The 21033-nt window shown below is 41.0% G+C and overlaps 1 protein-coding gene across 5 annotated transcripts in view; it reads right to left on the minus strand.

Annotated features, from left to right (window-relative positions):
* gria4a (glutamate receptor, ionotropic, AMPA 4a) overlaps window positions 1-21033 on the minus strand; it is a 99620-nt gene that overhangs the window by 9058 nt on the left and 69529 nt on the right. For 4 of the 5 annotated variants that reach the window (XM_017032058.2, XM_017032059.2, XM_025054939.1 and 1 more), the window contains exons 12-15: window positions 18772-18987; window positions 18105-18265; window positions 6217-6415; window positions 2048-2295 (exon numbers count right to left, since the gene is read on the minus strand). In XM_017032058.2, coding sequence (XP_016887547.1) covers window positions 2048-2295; window positions 6217-6415; window positions 18105-18265; window positions 18772-18987 — 824 coding nt within the window. Of the gene's footprint in view, window positions 1-1003; window positions 1017-2047; window positions 2296-6216; window positions 6416-18104; window positions 18266-18771; window positions 18988-21033 lie in introns of all 5 variants that reach the window. The other variant, XM_017032064.2, reaches the window with a different exon arrangement.

The following is a 21033-nucleotide window of genomic DNA, read 5'->3' on the forward strand; positions in this document are numbered from 1 at the left end:
TTATACTGCAGGGAGTAAAACATCCATAATCATTCACCATTCACGTCTTCAATCGTCAATCGGGCACTTATCCTCCTCATCAACACGGCTAATTCAAAATTAACTCTAATCAGTGCAGTAAAAGGAGAGGCAGGGACACCTTACGTGCACACTCCCAGCCACGTGCGCGTGCGTGTGTTTGTGTGTACATCTGGTAGCAAGGGTTTCCACTGATTGAGAGAAGGCGGAGAGACAGCCGTGGACAGTCCCAGGAATGTGATTGGAGGCCTTAAAAAAACGGGAACACGATCCACTCGCTGTCACTGTCACTTTCTCCCCCTCAAATGGAAAAAAAAAAATTCTTATTTTTTTGGTATTGACAACATGTAAACTACGGAGACCGTAATTGTCACGGGGGCTTGTTTGCACCACACACAGGGGGAAGTTATAGTGACAGGATGTGAGGTCGACGTGTCACTTTATGGAGAGGTGACGGTCGGCAGAGGCGGAGGATCATCCTTTTTTCAATCAAGTTATTGGGATGCAGGAATAACCGTGACACAGTCGGGGGAAATTAGAAAAAACTGGATAACTGTTGGTAAAAAAAAAAATTATCTTTTCATTCTTCGCAACTCCTGTGCTGTTTAGACATAAAACGACCTTTTATATTTGGACTGCAAATATATAGATATATATGTTTTTTTACAATTTCTTAAAGATGCAAAATGAGCACCTACATTGGAATTAATGTGTTTACATCAAGCCCCCCCCCCATCATCAGGGCCCCTCTACTTCCTATTTACCAGCAGTTGGTTTCTGTACATCTATAAATTCCCCCTTGTGGCCATGTATGTAGTGGCATCAGTCTGAGGTGCTGCCTCTCCTTACAATCAGTGTAAACAGTTTCAAATTTTCAGCATCATCATCATAATCATCATCATCATCATCATCAATAAAATAATCATTTCTCATCAAGACGCAGACCAAAAAACACAAGACAGCGGACAAATGGACATGGAGTTACCTGTACGGTGGCCCTGTGGATAGACGTGGCAGTTGAAGGGGCAGCATGGAGGAGGAGGGAAGGGCTCAAGCACAAGGGGGATGGAGAGGTGACACAGTCACGGGACACCAAATTAACAGGGAGACGTGGCACGGGAATGGAGCGGGGAAAAAGAGAGAGGGTGAAATAAATCAAAAAGGCCGATGGGAACATGATGAAACACACAAGTGGCGTTCTCAGTGCACACGTCTGTCGCTGCTGAGGGGTGAAAACTGTTTTCATTGGAGATGATCTGAAAGCATTCATTATCAATGGAAGTAACTGCGAACGACTACAATTTGTAAATATCAGAGCTAGGCACGCATTTAACAGTTCATTTGTTTGGTATTAACACGGTTTTATTATCACTGTTTTGGAAGTCGTTGTTGACCAGTGTTAGCCTGGGATTGACCTCCCTAAGTGTCTCAGCCAATGAGAGTGTTTGGGGGGCGGGGCTAAAGACTGCTGCAGCTCTTACCTGAACATCGTAGAATGTGTTCCAGATGGTGTAGATGATGAACCTACATTTTTTTGTAACCACTGCAGCTGCTGTTAAGGAATATGGTTAGTTATGATAGTAACTTGTAACTTTTATTTGTTTTGTTATAACAAACTAGATAAAACCTTAACAACCCGCCAGTGGAAAGCAGCTTTTATTTTACCCGGAATTGAATTAGAACGATGCTAAATGTTTGAAACGCCACTGTGTAAAGAAGGTTTCAAAGTACCTCAAGTGTTTGCGCACTCCTGAAGTCAGTCAGCGTTGGATTCGACACAAAATGAACTAATGAATTAATCACGCAATGCATTACTGCAATCAAAAGTTAACAGTTAAAAGTTGCCTAGCTCAAAATACGAATATTTCAGTTTCTGATAATTTGAACATGAAGTGTTTTCACCCAGAAGCAGGGACAGGTTCATCTACAGGTCGTAGTAGAAAAGGCACAGCAGGGTGGGTGAAATATCGCAGCAATAGAACAGCACCAGCACGGCCACTGTTTCCTATTGTCACACTATTCCACCCACCTTAACTGTGAGCCTTTTGGCGTAGCAATGCCGTATCCTTTGGAATCCAGGTTCCCCCCGACTTTCATGGTGTCACAGGGTTTGCGCTGCTCCGTGTATTCGTTCATGGTGGACTCCAGGAGGAAGGCATACTTCCCCTTGGACTTTCGGACCCTGGCCACACCTTCTGCCGTGGTTTTGGTGAAGACAGTGGGCTCGGCGGACTTCATGTACGACCACATCTTCTCGTATACGGCTATTTTGGACCTCTGGGACAGTAGACAACAACAAAAAAAAGAAGAGTATAGTTTAAAATAGAAGTTAGGGGACATGCGATCAACTTAGAGAATAGAAACAGTAAAATAGAAGTTAGGTGATATGCGATCAACTTAGAGAATAGAAACAGATTAGGTCAGGGATTCTCAAACTATTCCATGACAAGGCCTCCCAAGTAGCGTTAGCTTCTGGACAGGGACCCCCTTTGAAAACCAACCTACAATCTTACAAAATGTTTAGAGAAACATTAACTTATTTTTATTCACTACAATCCTACAAAATGTTTATTTTGTTTATTAGAGAAACATTAACTTATTTTTATTCACTGTATGATAATTATTACATTTGTTTTGCACAAGAAAATGAATAATGAACATGCGCTAGCTAGCTACACGCTAGCTTGCGTAGCAGCGCTGCTTGACAATAGGCATAAACTTCCAGGTCTACGCAGATCACGACATCGTCATGCCAAACTTGCGGCTTTCACATGAGCTGCATTCAGGTACCACCGGGAAATTGAGAATCCTTTTTCATTTCATTTCCTTGAATTCAAATTAAATAATGCAACTTTTGCATACAATATTCATCAAAAAAGTATGTTCACATCTGCGCAAAGATATTATTTAAAGAAGAGAGAATCTAAATAATAAAAGAAGGCGACTAATGACAAATTAATCACTAATCATCAATCATCAGGATGTGAAGAAGCAGCTCCGGAAATCAAACAGCTCATTAGTCTGTGAAAGGGGTTTACGTTCAAAAACAGATCAGTGCATTTTAATTGTTACATGCCCTCATTTCCACAGATGCTTACGTTAAGTCAGGGCTATTTACCATAGATCGTCACGCTGCAGTGAATACACAATACTTCAATGTAGTTCCACCCTCCATAGATAGAGTGGAGATCTGTCTACTGTTCTCCTGGTAAAAAATAATATTTCCCTTTAGGTTAAAATATTTTTTAAAAATCATAAAAAGCCAAGCAACAATTGCTTTGATCAATATAGGAAAAGAAAAAAAAGTATTTTATTTAAAAAAAATGTTTTTTGTGTTATTCGAAAGAAGCCTCAAGATTAAGATTGGAAAAGAAATTTCCAATCTTGATCCAATATTTTTAATTTTTTTTTGTGTTATTCGAAAGAAGCCTCATTCAAATCAGTGGCCTGGTGAGTGACGGTCAGGGTCCGGAAAAGTCTCCAGGTAATCAACGCAGGTTTATGCAGTGTCCCCCCCCCAAAAGTGTTGCAGCAAGAGTGGAGCTGTGCGATCAAGAGTGAAAATAACAAGTGGAGTCAAACTGTCATCCTCCACCTGACTCCGGTCTCCCCTGCTCTCCTGATGATAAAGTGTTATTCTGCTGCTCCGAGAGCCGGGAAGCAGAGGACTCAGCTACTCAAAGAGTAGCGCCCAGTGATACCTGTGTGTCTGTACGTCACTGGTGCATGACCGATACCAATCCTATATTAATGTAACTCCTATCTTAGGGGGCCATCGGCTCCTCTCCTCCCCCCGTTCCCTCCATAACTCTTCTTACTGTGATCCATTCATACTTGTCACCAATTTTACACCTTTTTTCCCCACTTTGCACCATGCGATCTATTCTAATTTCTATATCTGCCTCCAGCCAACGATGAGCTCCTATGTGATGCTTATGTACTCAAGTATTTGTAAATAGAAGTGCGCGAGACATGGACGATGACTGCTGTGCACACTATAGACTTAACAAAAGCAGCATCTGGCCTTATAAGGAGTAAATGTGTGACAATAGAGTGTGACTTTTTTTTTTTCCACATTCAGCGAGGCTTTAAAAAAAAAAAATAAAAAAAATAAGACGTGCATTCTGCAATATCACCTCCAGGCATCAACTCCACAGAAGAGAGCTTTAAATATACAATCGTACGCAGATCGTCACACTCACATGCACACATGTAAACACACTCCATGCACGGCTAAATATGCATACATTCATACTCGCATATCCCCCCCACAGAGACACACACACACAAGGATAATTAATGGCGGTGGTGAATCCCCCTCAGCTAAGGAACGCTAAATTGCTTCTTCAACCTCCACAGACTTCAAGCCTGCTCGTTATGTTGATGACGCCGGAGCCGCTCACAGAGGCACAAAGCGCACATCCCACCTCCCTCCCCGCACATCCCCACGTACACACACGGGGGTTATACACACATCATCGTACGGAGGACGGGGGACTGGGAGACAAACATGGCAAAATGCACGAGAGCACAATTGATTTTCAATACTCCAGCGAAGCGTGACGCCGTGATTGAGCATCATCAGCCGGGAACAAGTAACAACATGGCTGTTTTTCTCGTGTGGGCAAAAAAAAAAAAAAAAAAAATGTATATGTACAGTCGAGTTTAATTGCGTTTCAATGTGAACTCAGGTCACTGGGTAAAGCCTCCCTGTTGTTTCCTTCCGCGTGTTTTAATTGTCAATGTGCAGTAGCAAACGTTGCAGCTTACTTTCGCTGTTCGGTGCTTTTGTTTTTTTGTTTTTTTTGTGTGTGTGTGTGCCATAATTATTATTACTAATCAGACAGGGTAGGAGGAAACAACTAGGGTTAATGAGCGTTGATCCAGCGTAATCATACCACAACGAGCATTTTAATTAAATGCATTTAAGTCCCACGCTGGTCCTATTAGCTAATCAGTAAACCCCCCCCCAAAGAACATGTGTGAGAAGTTTATTCAAGTCAACAAATCTCGACAGAAGTGAACCGAGTTTGAAAGTAAGTGAAGAGTATTTTCTTTTCACTGTAATTTAATGGGGTTTTTTTTTTTCAGTGTCTAGTTTTATTTACTGTGTTCTCTTGTGTCAGTTAAAACATATTTTGTGTACGTACAGCTATGTTAGCTAACGTATCTAATGTGTGTATGAATAACTATACAGTAACACCTTGAGATACGAGCGTCCTGACATACGAGTATTCCGAGATACAAGCAAGGCTTTGAGCAAGTTTTTGCTTTGAGATACGAGTAAAGATTTGAGATACTAGCACTCTTACAGAGCAAGTTTGTCGACTTCTGTACGCGTCTCCCCCGAGTCTTGTGTTTGCGTTATCTACGTGATTTTCTCCCTATTTGTGCATTATTCTTCATTATAGTGATGAGTCCTAAGAAAGAGAGCGATAAGGAGGGTAGTGAGAAGAAGAAACGCATGATGACCGTGGAAATAAAGCATGACGTTGTCGATAAATGAAGTGGAAGTGAGGGTAGTCAGGAGAAAAAAGTTGAAAAAAAAGTGAAGAAAAGTATAAGAATACAAATTGAAAAAAGCAAAAAAAAAGTAGGCTAAGTGAAGTTAATAAGTTAAGTTAATTCTAAGTTAATGTAAGTTACGTAGTGTACGTGTAAGGTACGATACAGAATCAAGTGTCTACGTCCGGGCCAACTCTCTTTCCTCCCTTCCTCCTCATCCGCACATGCCATTTTGTGTGTGTCTCTATAGCAATTAAAAACATGTTTTTCCATTGTTTTTAGCACTAATCAGGGAGTTTTTCAGAGGGCCGGAACGGATTCATTTTGTTTCTGTTATTTCGTATGGGAAAACATGATTCGAGATACGAGCACCTCGAGTTACGAGCTCGGTCCTGGAACGGATTATGCCCGTATCTCGAGGTATTACTCTATGTAAATACAATGCTTCTCATTATTTGTTTGGTGGTTGCAACACGGCAACCTGTAAATGCTAGATCAGTTCAAATACAGATGAGCTTGTTGGTAGTGCAGGAGTGAATACGTTTAACAATTCAACGAAAGGCCACTAGGGGGAAACGATCAGCTTGATCATCTGAGAACTTTTTGGCACGCCCCAAACGAACCCAACACACACTCACACTCTCGCAGCTGTAAAATATTCAGGCAGATGAACGGAAAGCCTTGTGTGCGTACCCTGAAGAACTCTTTGGTTGATCCTGAGTCCAGTGTCCCGTAGGCTATCTCTGTCTGTTTGGCCAAATCCTCCGCACTTTCTATAGGTGAGACCATCCTCTCCACGGTGAGGAAGGCGGCCAGGTTGGCTGTGTAAGAGGAGATGATGATGAGGGTGAAGAACCACCACACACCTCCAACGATCCTTCCCGATAGGGACCTGGAGACGAGACGGGCAGAGACAAGAGGAAGGTGACATTATACGTATGCTGCTTTTTAATGTGAACAGATTCTGAAGGTTACAGAAGCGGGTGAAGGGAGTGATTAGAAAATAAATGAAGAGAAAGATCTAGTCTTGGGCGACACAGATAGAAAATAGAGATAGGAAAGCAGCAGTGGGGGGGGGGGGGGGGGGGGGGAAGAAAAAAAAAAATAATGAGGGTTAGTTGCTGAGTCAGGGCTTTGCAGCACATTTACACAACACAAATACATTATAATTTCACTGAACATTTTCAACACCTGAATGACTGCAAAAATTGCAGCCCCGGCCATGTAATTGTCTTTCAACCCTCAGACTGAATCAGCAACAACAATAACAACCGAAGCAGATTGTAATCCTGGAGCTCCCCTAACCCCCCGCCTCCCCATCTCTCCTCTCACTCATTTTATCTTCCCTTTTCTCCCTCGTGTTTACTCTCTTTATCTACTATTTGTGAGCAGAAGAAGCAGGGTAAGTGGCAATTCATTTTGTTTACATGAACTTGATTTCACTCACTCGAAAGGGAAGAGAGCAAGGCGAGAGCGAACACATTAGAGAAAAGCAGCCCAAGCCCGGAGAAGGTGGGAAATGTTACGTTTTCTCACTGCCGCAGTCGATGAAAGTCCATGAAATTTAAATGAGCGTAAACAACAGCAGAATAGACGTGCATACAAAGAGCAGCAAAAGATATCTGCTGGAAAATGTGCTCATGAGCGGAAAGTTAGGGAACACAATAGCTGCGAGGACCAAGAAGGAAAGAAGAAAAATAAACACATTAAAATGCTGATGTTAACCGTTTGACTGCCTTGATTTGTAATATGCTTCCCCGTGAAAGTGATAAATATTTATGAGAGTAGTTCTGAGGACTTATTACACGAGTAAGTCGTCATATTGCCTCATCTTGACAAAGTGTCCAAGGGAGAATCTGCAAGTTTTTGGCCCGGAAAAATAAATAAACAGAACAACACAAACAACAAGAACCAGACATGTTTTTGTCGAGCACGTCACGAAATTCAAGGATCTATTTGATATTTGATGAGCAACGGAGACTAAACATTAGCGTCCAGAATACTAAGGTAAGGGGAAAACCGAGAGATACAATCCATGGACTTGATCTATAAGTAAAGGTAAGTTTTTGTTTTTTAAAAATAAGATGATCTATAAATAAAGGTTAGGCTGAAAATGGTATTAAGTTTTTGTTTTTTAAAAATAAAATGGGAGTAAGTAGAAAAAATTCAAGTATTTGATAAATACATGTTTGGCCTAAAATGTATATTTTTCTTATTAAATTGATAGACAACCTTTGATTAAAGCACCAGAATTTTGTTCGGGTTTGAAAAATAACTGCATTTTTTACTGAAGGTCAAAATAGGTCAATATAAATTTGTGCTGCCCTCATCTCTATACTTTAATTTGTTTACAGTAAATATGAATTTCTTAGACACAAAAAGGGTGTGCTATCCATTTCTATAAAAGAAACGTTTTTTTTTTTGTAGGAAAAATATGTTCCTGTGTATGTGTTGATGTTGGTGTCAGTGTCACTGAAAGAGGAATGCTGATTGGATATGAAGCATTACCAGGTGATGCTGTTGGATGAACAGTGAAATAAGATGCTTTTTTTTTTGGTTCTTACAATTGTAAATCTGACTCCAGAGGAGTCAGTGCCTCAGCAGCCATGAACCTCACCGCACGTCACCGGTCCATAGAGGACCCTGGGCACCACGTTGGAGACAAATATATTTTAGATAGCTGGGATTCAGTTGGAATTCAAATAAAGAGGACAACGTAGAGCAGTGGTCCTAAATCTGGAACTGAAATACTCTTGAGAACTTGATAATATGTATTTTCTTACCTGTAAAGACCACTTTATGAGTTGTTGCCACCTAGTGACCGGAGGCTGGTTTCAGCAGCAGCACACTTTACGTCCAATCCCTCCCTCCCTGCACTTCACTGTGCCGACCCAAATGGCCCGCCCCACTATTTAAAAAGTACTGGCGTACAGTATGTTTTATTGTTTTTTTTTTCTTCTTACTTCAAAGTAGTAACAACCCACATTGTATCCTCTACTAATTAGGTTTTTTTAAAAAAAATTATTCTTGACTTGAAACACTTTGAGCTACTTCTTACTTCAAAGTAGTAACAACCCACATTGTATCCTCTACTAATTAGGTTTTTTTAAAAAAAATTATTCTTGACTTGAAACACTTTGAGCTAGAGCTGGAGAAAACCAGACCAAAAGAACACTGATTGAACCAATGACCTGTTGTTCTTATAGCTGGGAGGAAAAAGCACTAACCAGATCATACTCTTCATGAGCATCATCTCATTACCATTGTCAAAACCATTTCATATTAGCAAATTAATCAGAATCATTTTTGGGATACAATACAAGAAAGAAATTACTAAGTGGCAATGATTTTTTTTTTAATGTTATTTTGAGAGATTTTATGCAATCAATTCTGCTTTGTGGGACATGTGGTGTTGAGAGGAGAGCAGTGACAGAGCACTGGGCTGCAGTGAAAACTGACTCAGCATAAATCATCGCCGGGTTGGAAGAGGAACTCCTCAATCTGCTCCTCCTCAAAAGGCCAGCTCACCTCCTGGTCCTCTCAGCCACTGCAGCGACTGCAGGTTTAAATATGACTTGATAGCGTTCGTCCTTGAAGTATTGATCTGCTTTCCCCGATTTTTATTCAACTACACAAGCTATGACGGATGGAGCTGCCGTGCGTTTTATGCTCATTAGAAGGCACTTCAAACATTTATAGCTGGTTTTCAAAATAAAATTCAGAGAAAACATATGTAACGTTCCCAAAAAAAATGAAGCAACAAATATGATGAATCGTCCAGTCAGTCTCAATGACACATACTAATGTACTTTCATTTACTCCTTCGATTCCATTTACTCACATACTATCAGTGTAGAACAGTGATTCTCAAACGGTGGTACGCGTACCGCCAACGGTACGTGAGCGCTCTCTAGTGGTACGCGGTGAAAAATCATATTTTCACATTTACATTTCAATTGAGAAAATCTGAAACCATGCATAATTAATACAAAATTTAGAAAAAATGTGCAGCTACTTGTGAGATGATGAAATAGGATATCTGGTCTTTTGATTTATTTACTTGTTTTTTTTTTGCTGCAATGCAAGTCTGTTGCTCACGTAAGCACAGGCAGCACGGAATCATGGGATCACTTGCAAGTTGAACGTGGAACCAGCAGGGGAATTCTAATGTTGGTCATCATGGTGGTACTCAGAGAGCTCAATGTTTTCTCAAGTGGTACAGAGTATGAGTTTAAGTTTGAGAACCACTGGTGTAGAACATTGATTTTCACCACAGGCATGTAGTGGAGATGAAAAAATGAACCTGGTCCGATACACAGCTGATCTGAGGTGACCCAATTTGATGATAATGTGAGAATTGCGTTTTTTAATTTGTCAAAAAGGTGGCGCTTTGGCCCAGAGGCAATGTCTCTGTCATTGGTGTGGAACCCCAGGGTTCACCTCCTGGGAAAAGTCGAGGGGGGACTGCTGCCCCCACAACCTGGTAATGAATAAGCGGATGAAAATGGATGGATGGATGGAGTTCTAAACACATGCATTGTTTCCATCAAAAAAAATATTTTCAAACGGTTCTATGATGTTTTCCCATGTATCTTCTTTTTTAGTTCTAAACACACGCATTGTTTCCATCAAAAAAAATATTTTCTGTAGAACTCTTTTGCACTACATCGGAATTTGCTCGAAACTGAAAATCAGTTGCCTTTGAACTGCCCACTCCAGCGTTAGGAAAAGAAAATTTATTGTAACAGTCAGCGTGTTTTGCTCCGACTTCAATACTGAACATTTTGATCAAATAAGACACAGCAAGGCTCAAGACCCCCGTCTTAGCACCTTTTGAGCTGCCTTTGTATGTACGCAAAGTGGCAACGGTTGCCTGAAATCTAACAACCAGTCATTAAAAATAATGTGTTATCACACGACTAAAAGTCATTCTTCGTAATTTACTCATTATGCATATAATCATAGCGTATGTTGCGTGGGAAGGAAATACGGCAGCAGACGGAAAAAAGCCCACACTGATAAATAACAACGTTAATGATTTCTTTTTTTTTTGGAAGCTCTGGGAAAAAAATGTGTCAAACTGCAAAAAAAATAGACTGACCCTCCTGTAATACCAAATAATAAATATACAGCAATAACAAATACATAAGTACACAGTTATATTTCCTACTCTAAATCCATTAAGCAATGTGGCTGTGTTTACTTGCAGACAAATGAAGCACAGTTGATTTCAATCAAACCAGCGTGCGAGTGCGTGAACTTGTGCAGCGCGGACGCGGAAGTGTGAGTCTGCAGGTGTGTCTCGGAATCTGCTAATGTGTGGGCGGCCTCGGCGGGGTGGCATTGTTTGTTGCTGCATCTGCTGGAATGCAACAGACGAGTCATTGCACACAGTGGGCCATGCATCATCCATGATAGCCAGCAGATTGCCTTTACAGTTTCTTTGTGTGAAAGATTAATGACGTTCTGCGCTTTATCCTTCCACAGCCACAAACACACTCACTATCAGACACACAGAACCATAACCGTTGAGATGGATGATGGATGGATGGAGAGAGGGACGGGTGTTTGATGGATAGTTGGATGAAACGATGGATGGATGGATGGAAGAATGGGTTAATGTACGATTGGGGGACTTGATGGATAGATGGTTGGATGAAAGTATGGGTAATGGAAGAATGTACGATTGGGGGACTTGAGGGATAGATGGTTGGATGAAAGTATGGGTTGATAGAATGGTTGGGTGGGTTGGTTGGGGTAGCAGGAAGGTTGGTAGGTACCGTAGCTTGGTGGGTGGATGAATGGATGGAAGTATGGATGGACAGAGAGAGGTAGGGATGGTTTAATGGATGGATGGAAAAAGGGAAGAAATAAGAATGGGTTGGTAGATGGAAGGTTGGATAAGTGAATGAAAAGGTTGGGTGATTGTATGGATGGGTGGGTGGTTTGGGTGAATTGGATGGAGGTAGGCGGGGGGGGGCTAGATGGATGGACAGGTAGGTTGGGTTGGATGGATAGATAGGCAAGCAGTTATGTTATGGATAGATGGATGGATGGATGGATGGTTGACTAGGTGGATGGCCTGGTTGGGTGGGAGGATGAGTAAATGTTTGGGTGGCTGGAAGGATTGGTTTGGTTGGGTTGGATGGGGGTAAGTATGGGGGGTGCACGGATCAATGGATGGGCAGATACAAAATTTGGGCACATTTTTGGTGACTAAAATGTTGAGCTTTGATTTTAACAGTAACTTTTGTTTGTAAGGACATAAATAAATGGTTGGATAAATGTGATAAAAAAAAATAAAGAAAAATTCTACCATGGGAACAAAGATAATAAATTAGACCAACTTTTACGGCTTAGGTTCGTAAATACTGGACGCACTGGTTTTTCATCAGTCACCTTGAGTTCTTATCAATTAGTCAGTGGGCTTCAGTTGGTTAGTCACACCATCAGCTGGATCTGTTGTGTGTCATTAACTATTCAACACACCCAAGGCCCTTTACTCAATACCTACACATGACACTCGCACACACTCACAAACACAACCACGCACACACACGTGTACAGATGCAGGGATACACGGGAAAAAAAGCAGAGCTGTAATTTCAGATGTTTATTGACAGGGACACATCAAATCCCCACGGGACATTCACGGCTGATCAGCTTACCTCTCTTTCAATCTACCACAATTGCTCTTGGCCTTTCTTATTGCACACCCTGTCTTTTCTCTGCCACTTAAAAAAAACACACACCCCACTGCCCCCCATCACTTAGTTGACCATTACTTTCGGGCCACCTCAATTCAGTTTCCAATCAGGCTAAAAACGGATACTGGACATACAAACACGGGCTTGATTCTGAAGGATGACGGATGGCGGACGATATCATTGTCATTTCAAGGTCACTGGCTCATGGCATTAGGTTTCCCGTTACCTTCTGTTTGCTTGGAGTTGTTAAGGAAACACAAGATAGGAGAGTTTCTAGATGTGCATGGAGTGTCTAAAAATGAGAGTAAAGATAGCAAAAACACAAACAGACAGACTGTATAGGTTGGATGGATGGATGGATGGATGTTTTATAGATTGGATGGATGGATGGATGGATGGATGGATGGATGGATGGATGGATGGATAGATAGATGGATGCATGAATGGATAGATTAGGGAGACTGGATGGATGGATAGATGGATGGACGGACAGATTGAATGGATGGATAGATTAGGTAGATTAGATGGATGGATGACAGATGGATGGATGGATGCATGCATGAATGGATAGATTAGGGAGATTGGATGGGTGAGTGGAGGGATGGATGGATGGATGGATTGATGGATGGACGGACAGATTGAATGGATGGATAGATTAGGTAGATTAGATGGATGGATGGCAGATGGATGGATGGATAGATTAGGTAGATTAGATGGATGGATGATGAATGGATGAACAGATAAATATATTAGGTAGATTACATGGATGGATGGATAGATAGATGGATGGATGGATGGATGGATGGATAGATAGATAGATAGATATATAGATAGACAGACAGACAGACAGACAGACAGACAGATAGATAGATAGATAGATAGACAGATAGATAGATAGACAGACAGATAGATAGATAGATAGATGGATAGATAGATGGATAGATAGATAGAGGTGGATGAGTGTTTAACACCATGGTTCTCAAACTGCAGAGAAGACTGCAGCAGAGACAGAGTCCGACCCACGCTGAATACAAATGGCCCTATATGGCAGCTTGCAATACATAACAGCACAGTCTCCGATGTATGTACGCACATAAACGCAAAGGCAGTGAATAAAAGCAATCCAGCGGTACTGACAGCAGTTGGCACCAGCTGTCACATGTAATGAAATGATCATAAATAATAGACCAAAAGAGAAGAAACAATCTCTTCTGGTGGGAGCTGCCCCCTCCAGAGTATTCCCAGTTCCACAGTAAAAGTCATCCTCAACAGTGCGACAGTGTTTTCACAGACTTGCAAATAAGAAGGTGTTGACTGTAATTAATGGCCCCTGTTCAGAAACAGTATGAACAATGGTCTCAGGAGGTGCAGTCACAAGTGGACAGCTCGGTTCTATTGTTCGCCAGTTGTATTCAGATGTCTCCTAATTGAGTTTCCCATTACTGTTCATGATTGGATCTCCTTCTCATTCACTCACTGCCGGCAGACAAACTCCGACAGGATTTACATTCAGAAAGACTTAATGTGGTAACTGGCTGTGCGGGGATAACTGGGATGGTATGGGATCAGGTGCTGGGACGTGGTGAAATGGGAAACAATGTGTCAATTTGTGACCACATGCTAATGCAACATTAGCATTGATTCAACTTTGACTGAACATGTGAAGTCTACAAGGTTTGTGACTTTCAAAATATGGGTCCCCGGTAAAACAGTTTGGGAAACACTGGTCTACAGAAAGTCGTAACGGTAAGAACAAAGGCGAGTAAACTCGGTAAGCCGTAACCATGGACAGGTATAAGACCTTGACAAACCCAAAGTTCAATTGACGGTAAGAACAAAGGCGAGTAAACTCGTTAGAATTCCTTAAATATAAGACCACTCATTTCGGTTCTTTTTTTTTGTATGTTGTATTTCGGGGGAAAAAAATTCTCAAAGTGCTTCAAAGAGATTAAAATAAGATTAGAAACAATGTGGTTAAACCACAAAAAACAAAAACAAAATAACAAGATAAAAAACAAAACCAATAAGATTAAAACCAGACAGGCAGACATAAACAAAGAATTAAACGCTGAAAGCTTTTTTGAAATAAAAAACGTGTGCTTCTCTGATCCCTGCACTCTAAATACTCAGATAAGGACAAAAAAAAATCGGAATCAAAATCTAACTGCCATCCCTGAAAATCATGGATAAACAACGCCCCCATAAGGTTCTACAAACAGCAACTTAAGAAATGTGAGATCTGGGGATAGGACTATGTGACCAATTTTTTCAGTTGAATGCTTGTCGACAACCAGGTGCAGCCAGGGACGACCAAAAGGGAGCAGCAGAGAGTGTGTTTGCTGTACATCTTTTTTTTACTGAATAATGTATTTTCTTGAAGCCCTAGCACATTTCTAGTGCCAGGTTAGCATTAAAACTTTGCCACTGCACAGAAGTAAACAAAAAGTTGAAATCAAAGAAAAATATTCATCACTGAAGGATGAGAAACAGGATGAGACAAGAAGATAGCCAGGAACATGGACTTTTCAAAGAGCATGAGTTATAATGCTTTTTTTTTTTTTTTGCCGAAACTCACCATAATCACCTGAGTCAAACGACAGGAAACCTAGTTTACTGGCCTATTTAATTTATTCACCAATTTAATTTAATGAACAAATTAACTCAGTGATCACAGCTTGTTTTAAATTCCCTCATTAGTCATGCTTATTCATGTGACGGGGGACGATTTCATGTCTGATCTGCGAACAAGTCACTGAAGCTTCACTCCCTGCAGCATATATATGTGAGCCTGAGGAGGGAAGGGACGGTTGGGACAGAACCACATGTGAGCTCAAGGAATGATGCTGGAGGCAGCTGGGGACGATTTTAAATAAGAGTGTTAAATACAATGTACCACTATGTGGATTCTTCAACCTTGACTTCTTCGTCTGCTCTTTCTTAGAAACGCCATCTCCAACATCTTTTTGGCTGATATCTCCACATCAACATGTCCGAACCATCTCAGCCTCATCAACTTTATGTCAAAACTGGTCCACCTTAGATTTCTCAAACTAATCGACTAATTTCTAATTCTATTACCAATCCATCCTGGTCATTTCCTGTGAAAAGCTATCTATCTATCTATCTATCTATCTATCTCTCCATCTCTCCATCCATTCATCTATCTATCTCTCCATCTATCTCTCCATCTCTCCATCCATCCATCCATCCATCCATCCATCCACCCACCTATCCATCCATCTTACTCAGCATCTTCATATCTGCCACCTCCAGCTTAGCCTTTTGTTTTGTTCCACAGAGCCATTGTCTCTAAACTAGGAGTCACCAACTATATTTGTCAGAGGGCCAGAATCTTCTGGACAGACACCTCGGGGGCTGGACGCTCAAATAAAATGGAATAAAAATCACATTTATGTCTAACATGTATTATTTGATATTTTAGAATCCAGTCCCGGGCCGGATTGGATGGTTTACTTTATTATAAGAATACTCAAATTCTTTCCTAAGACTTTTTCCTAAGTCTAAGGCATTCAAATCTTCAATAAATGATACCATGGTCTTGGGCAGAGTCCAGGCTGAATGCATGTGAGGCCTGTCTACTGTGGGACATTGCTTATTAATTTACCAAACAGACCCTAAAGTAAGTAGTGATGTCATTTATAAACCACTCATATAAATAAAATCGATACAAATGTGACTTCACCTTCCAGTGGACTCACCACCCGCAGGAAGGTTTAGGGGGGTTGGTATGGTGCAGTGTGATTTGGGTGGTGACTGCTGCCCCCGCGACCCGGTAACGGATAAGCGGATAAAAATGGATGGATGGATGGATGGATGGACAAATGTGACTTCTCCAATCCCTAAGGTTATAAATCTCAATGAGACAAGCCTAAAAAAACTGTGAAAGCTGTGAATGAATGAATGAATGAGGAAGAACACAGTCTATAAGTTAAGTCATTTGTCATGGCATCATTATAATCTGACATTCCACCCGTGGAGAATACTGTACTGTACTGTACTGTACTGTACTGTACTGTATTATCAGTGACAGGTGAGACGACTTATATAAGGCAAACTGGCTTTATATGAAACGCCACATGATAGCTGCGGCAGCTTACGCACAAGCATTTATGATGAAGCCGAGTGTTAGAGGCAGCAGGGTTATGTGCAGCCAATGTGTTAATTTGAGCAGTGTGGCTGGAATGGATCTGTCAGTGGAGGTAACATGGGGTGGAATGAGATGACAGGTGTTGCGGAAGGAAGACGAGAGTGAACGCTACATGTGAAAAATAAAAGGACGGAAATGGAGGCAGGAGTTGGGACGTTTGCTGTGAGAAGACCATTTTTTTAGATGTAATATTAGAGCAACAGCAAAGACAGGGTTAGAAAACCATAGGTTACTAGAAAGATCAGGTTTACTGAGTCCTAACTTTTTGAAGATCTATCTGTCTATCTGTCTATCTATCTATCTATCCATCTATCCATCCCTCCATCTATCTATGTATCCATCCATCTATCATCCATCCATCCATCTATTTATCCATCCATCTATCCATCCATCCATCTATCCATCCATCTATCCATCCATTTATCCATCCATCCATCCATCTATCTATCCATCCATCTATCCATCCATTTATCCATCCATCCATCTATCCATCCATCTATCCATCCATTTATCCATCCATCCATCTATCCATCCATCCATCCATCCATCCATCCACCCATCCATCCATCCATCCATCCATCTATCCATCCATTTATCCATCCATCCATCTATCCAGCCATCCATCTATCTGCTCTCTCTTTATATATATATATAGACACACACATATATATATACTGTGTATATATATACAGAGCTCTCTATTTATATATATATATAGACACACACATATATATATACTGTGTATATATATACAGAATTTACACAATTTTTACACCTATATTCAATTAAGTGTGAATTCATTTCCTCCACATGTTTAGACTGATGGAGAAACCCAGAGGCAGACGAGGCACACAGGGACAACATGAACATAAACTCGGTACAAAACATACAGTTCGCTAACCACTGCGGCACCGCGTGGCCAAGCAGCAACAGTGACAGAAATATCTCAGTATCGATTAAAATATGTCTACACGTGCATGAAACAAAATCAACCCCATTTCACTTGAGTGAATTTCTCTACTTTTCTTCCACGTGGTTATCAACTCAACATTTCTATTGCCATGTTGCCATGTCCCTATTGGCTCTTCTCTCTCTGAATTTGATCTCTTCTAGACCGGGAATGACAGCCATAAATATTTCAGTAAACAGTTTTCCAAGGTTATTAATTATAAAATGCCACGTTTTTATATATATATATATATTCTAAAAATACAGCTGGACTCTGCCTCTTCGTTGGTGCATTAAAAATTCATATACAACTAGAAAGCCACTCAATCTCCCATCACTGCCAGCTAAAAGAACAAGTCCACTGGACTCTGCTCTGGTTGGTTCTTCTCACTTACGTAGGTGGGTTTTTTCTTTTTTGTGTGTGTGTGTGCATGTTTGTGTTTTCTGCAAGGCTTTTTTTGTCCTCTCTCACCCATTGTCTGGAGTATCAGTCCACTTCAGTTAGAACTAAAACGTGGTGATTCACAGTCTCAACATTCTGAATCACAACAGGCTCATTCTCCGGTACTTTAAAACTCCACAGAGTAGACATGGCACACGCATTATTCCAGCCCACGCACTCTCAAACACTCGGAGCACTTCCTGACAACTGACTCACACACTTTTTGTTCCACGTCTGTCTGCGACACACATATCCACAAATGCTTGCTGTTCACGTCACACACACTCACACACACACACTTCCCTCCAGCTCTCACCGTGGCGAGATGTCGCAGCCCTGTTGCATGAAAGCTCCAAGTGAGAACCACAGAGAGTTGAAGATGCCAAACTCGTTGGGTGGTTGGTCAGTGGGCCCCGGCTCTGTGGCGCCCTCCTCTGGCTCCTCTGCATGCCACTCGTAGGGACTAAATCGACTCACCTGAGGCAGCAAGGTAAAAGAAGAAAAACGATGAGAATTTAGAATACTTAAAAAAAAATGTATTAAAGTTTTTTTGTGTATAGATATACATATACATATATGTACATAGATATATTTACAATGTATATATAAATGAATCACAATTAATCATGATTAATTAATCAATTAATCATGATTAATTGAGAAAAAAAAATCAAGAGTTACTACCAAAACTGCTGTGAAGTCCTCAACAAAAGTACCTCACAATCCATTTGACAATATTGTCATATAGCTTTTCAGCTGTGTTCAGCTTCGGCTGACTCCAAAATTCAAAAGGACAAGGAGTCAAGGAAGTGGCAGGTGTTAACGTGATAAATGGAATTTGGCCAAAGTTTAAAAGCTATGCTAGAAAAATACAACGACTCCAAAATATCTGTACTGTAAAAAAAAAATAAATTCAGAGTTTCTAGATTCATCTTTAACTTGGATCCGAATGACCTCTGACATTCTTTGTCTCCATCACTCACCAAAAACAGCACCACGCTGACTCCGATGTAAGCGAACACGATGCACATCCAGATCTCGTAGGCCAGTGGGTCCAGGAATGAGAAAACTCCAGGCTTAGACTTCTGGGGCTTCTTGATCATGATGGATATTCCCAGAGACATGAAGGGCTTTGAGAAGTCAATCACCTCCTCTCTGACAAGAGTGATGGTCAATGGGGCCACGGCTATTTCTGCTTTCTGCCAGAGAGAGCGAGAGCAGAAGAAAAAGAGAGAGAGTGAGAAAAGACAGAAGGAGAAATGTTTTATACAGTTACTGCATGTAAAAACACAGCAGGGGAAGATCTTTTTTGATCTGTGCTTTTTGCAGGAGGAGACAGGATAAGCGGTGAGATAAAGGAAACTAAGAGGAAAAAAAAAAATGACAGCAAAGGTAGAAATGATCAGTAAAAATGTGTCGTGTCAGCAGTGGCAGCAGCCGAGGAATGAGATATGAAGGGAAGCAAGGCGGCAACTAAGAGAAACTGATGTCGTTGATGACACAGAAGCAATTTATACACTGATGGAATCTGCACATTTGCATGTGTGCACAGACAGATCGACAGAAGATTTGGCGGTCGACAAAACAGTTTGTTTTTTTTAAGGAATGCGTTGAATGTTTGTTTCTTAACATGGCAAGGTTTTTTGTCAGCGATGGAGGCACAAAAAAACAGCGCATCGAATTCTCCTCCGCTGCCAAGAGTGAAGATGTTATCGAGCGAGGAGGATAAACACCTTTTCAAAGACGGGAAAATCAGGCGCCATATGCAGAGAAAAATGAAAGAGTCCATGAGACAGAGGCATCAAAACGTCATAATGCACCACTGAGAGACGGAGTAAATGAATTAGAGCGGGTAAAAAAAAAGAGAACAAAAATCTATGAAACACGACTGGAAAAGGGGAGAAATCGCAAAGATGAGCGTAAAGGACGGAACGAATTGGAGAAGGCAACTGTGAAGAAACGTTGAGAACAAAGTAGAGGACGGAGCGGGAACCTTGACTGTGTGGCAGAACAAAGTGTTTTGGAACACGTCAAACTTGATCAGTGGATGCAGTGGTACTTCAGCTCCGTCACTCTCTCAGCCAGATTCTGGAGGCTAATCAAGGCTGACGCTAGGCTGTGTTTTTTTTTTTTTTGTTTTTTTTTTTTTGCGACGTCTTTGCTCTCAGTCTTCCGCTAGATAACAAGCTGCAGCCTCGTCTGCATGGTGATAACACCGGCATTGAGACTTTAAAATATGTCAAAGAGCCTAAAAGGCCTGTCAGTCCTCATAAAAAGACAATTTATCTAAAAACTCACGACACAAGTATAGTCCTCCAGACTGAGCATGTCTGCAGGTAAGTGCCATGACAACAGAGAAGACAGAGGCTTGCTTTTTGTTGTTGACAATTTTGGGTCACAGATGCAGGATGATGCAAAAGTAAGAATAAAATGTGTTCCTACGCGATGAAGAATGAGCTGCCTGTTTAAAAATAACACGCGCTTTTCTGCAATACCTATATTTTGTAAAGCAAGAATTAACTGCATACACAAATCATTTCCTTTTGCGTAAGGCAAGAATTCACGTTAAACTGCATACACAAATCATTTCCTTTTGACCGACCTATCAATGTCTCGGATCCTTTATTCCGTCTCAGCATCACCTCTCCTAACTTCAGCCCCAAACTGCTCCACCTTAACTGTCCCTCTGATCTGCTCATTTCTAATCCTGTCCAAAATATTTTACTGGCGGTTGAGGCTATAAACGTCTGGCGCTGTTATTCAACTAAATACGACAACGGCTTCACTCAGTTGAGCCAATCAAATCATTTGTTTACCCCGCAGCGCCAGAGCGGATCGGAATAGCCAGTGATGACAGAATGGCTTGCTCCAAAAGAATTAAGGTTAAAGAGGAGATCTGCAAACAAAGGCCTTTTAATTATGGTAAAAAAAGCTAGCTGTGAAACATTTGCTGCATTAAAAATTGACAATAAATATTGTCCAAAATATGAAATATTGTTGAAAAATGAAAATGTGGACATTGAGCTTGTCTCTTATAGCAGAAAGCGATGAGACAAGTTGAACTTCGGTTTGGAACTTTTGCTTGGAGGATATTTTAATAAATGGACATCAGTGACTTTTACTACGACTCTCACTACTGTTTTATAGACCCCACCTGAACTTTGCTGCTCTTTCCTCTGTCACAAGACACCACTGATCTCGTCTCCATCCATTCCTCCCTTTTCTTCACCTTTCTTTCCTGTCAA

Source organism: Cynoglossus semilaevis, chromosome 4 (assembly GCF_000523025.1).
Source record: "Cynoglossus semilaevis isolate Cse_v1.0 chromosome 4, Cse_v1.0, whole genome shotgun sequence".
Classification (NCBI taxonomy): domain Eukaryota; kingdom Metazoa; phylum Chordata; class Actinopteri; order Pleuronectiformes; family Cynoglossidae; genus Cynoglossus; species Cynoglossus semilaevis.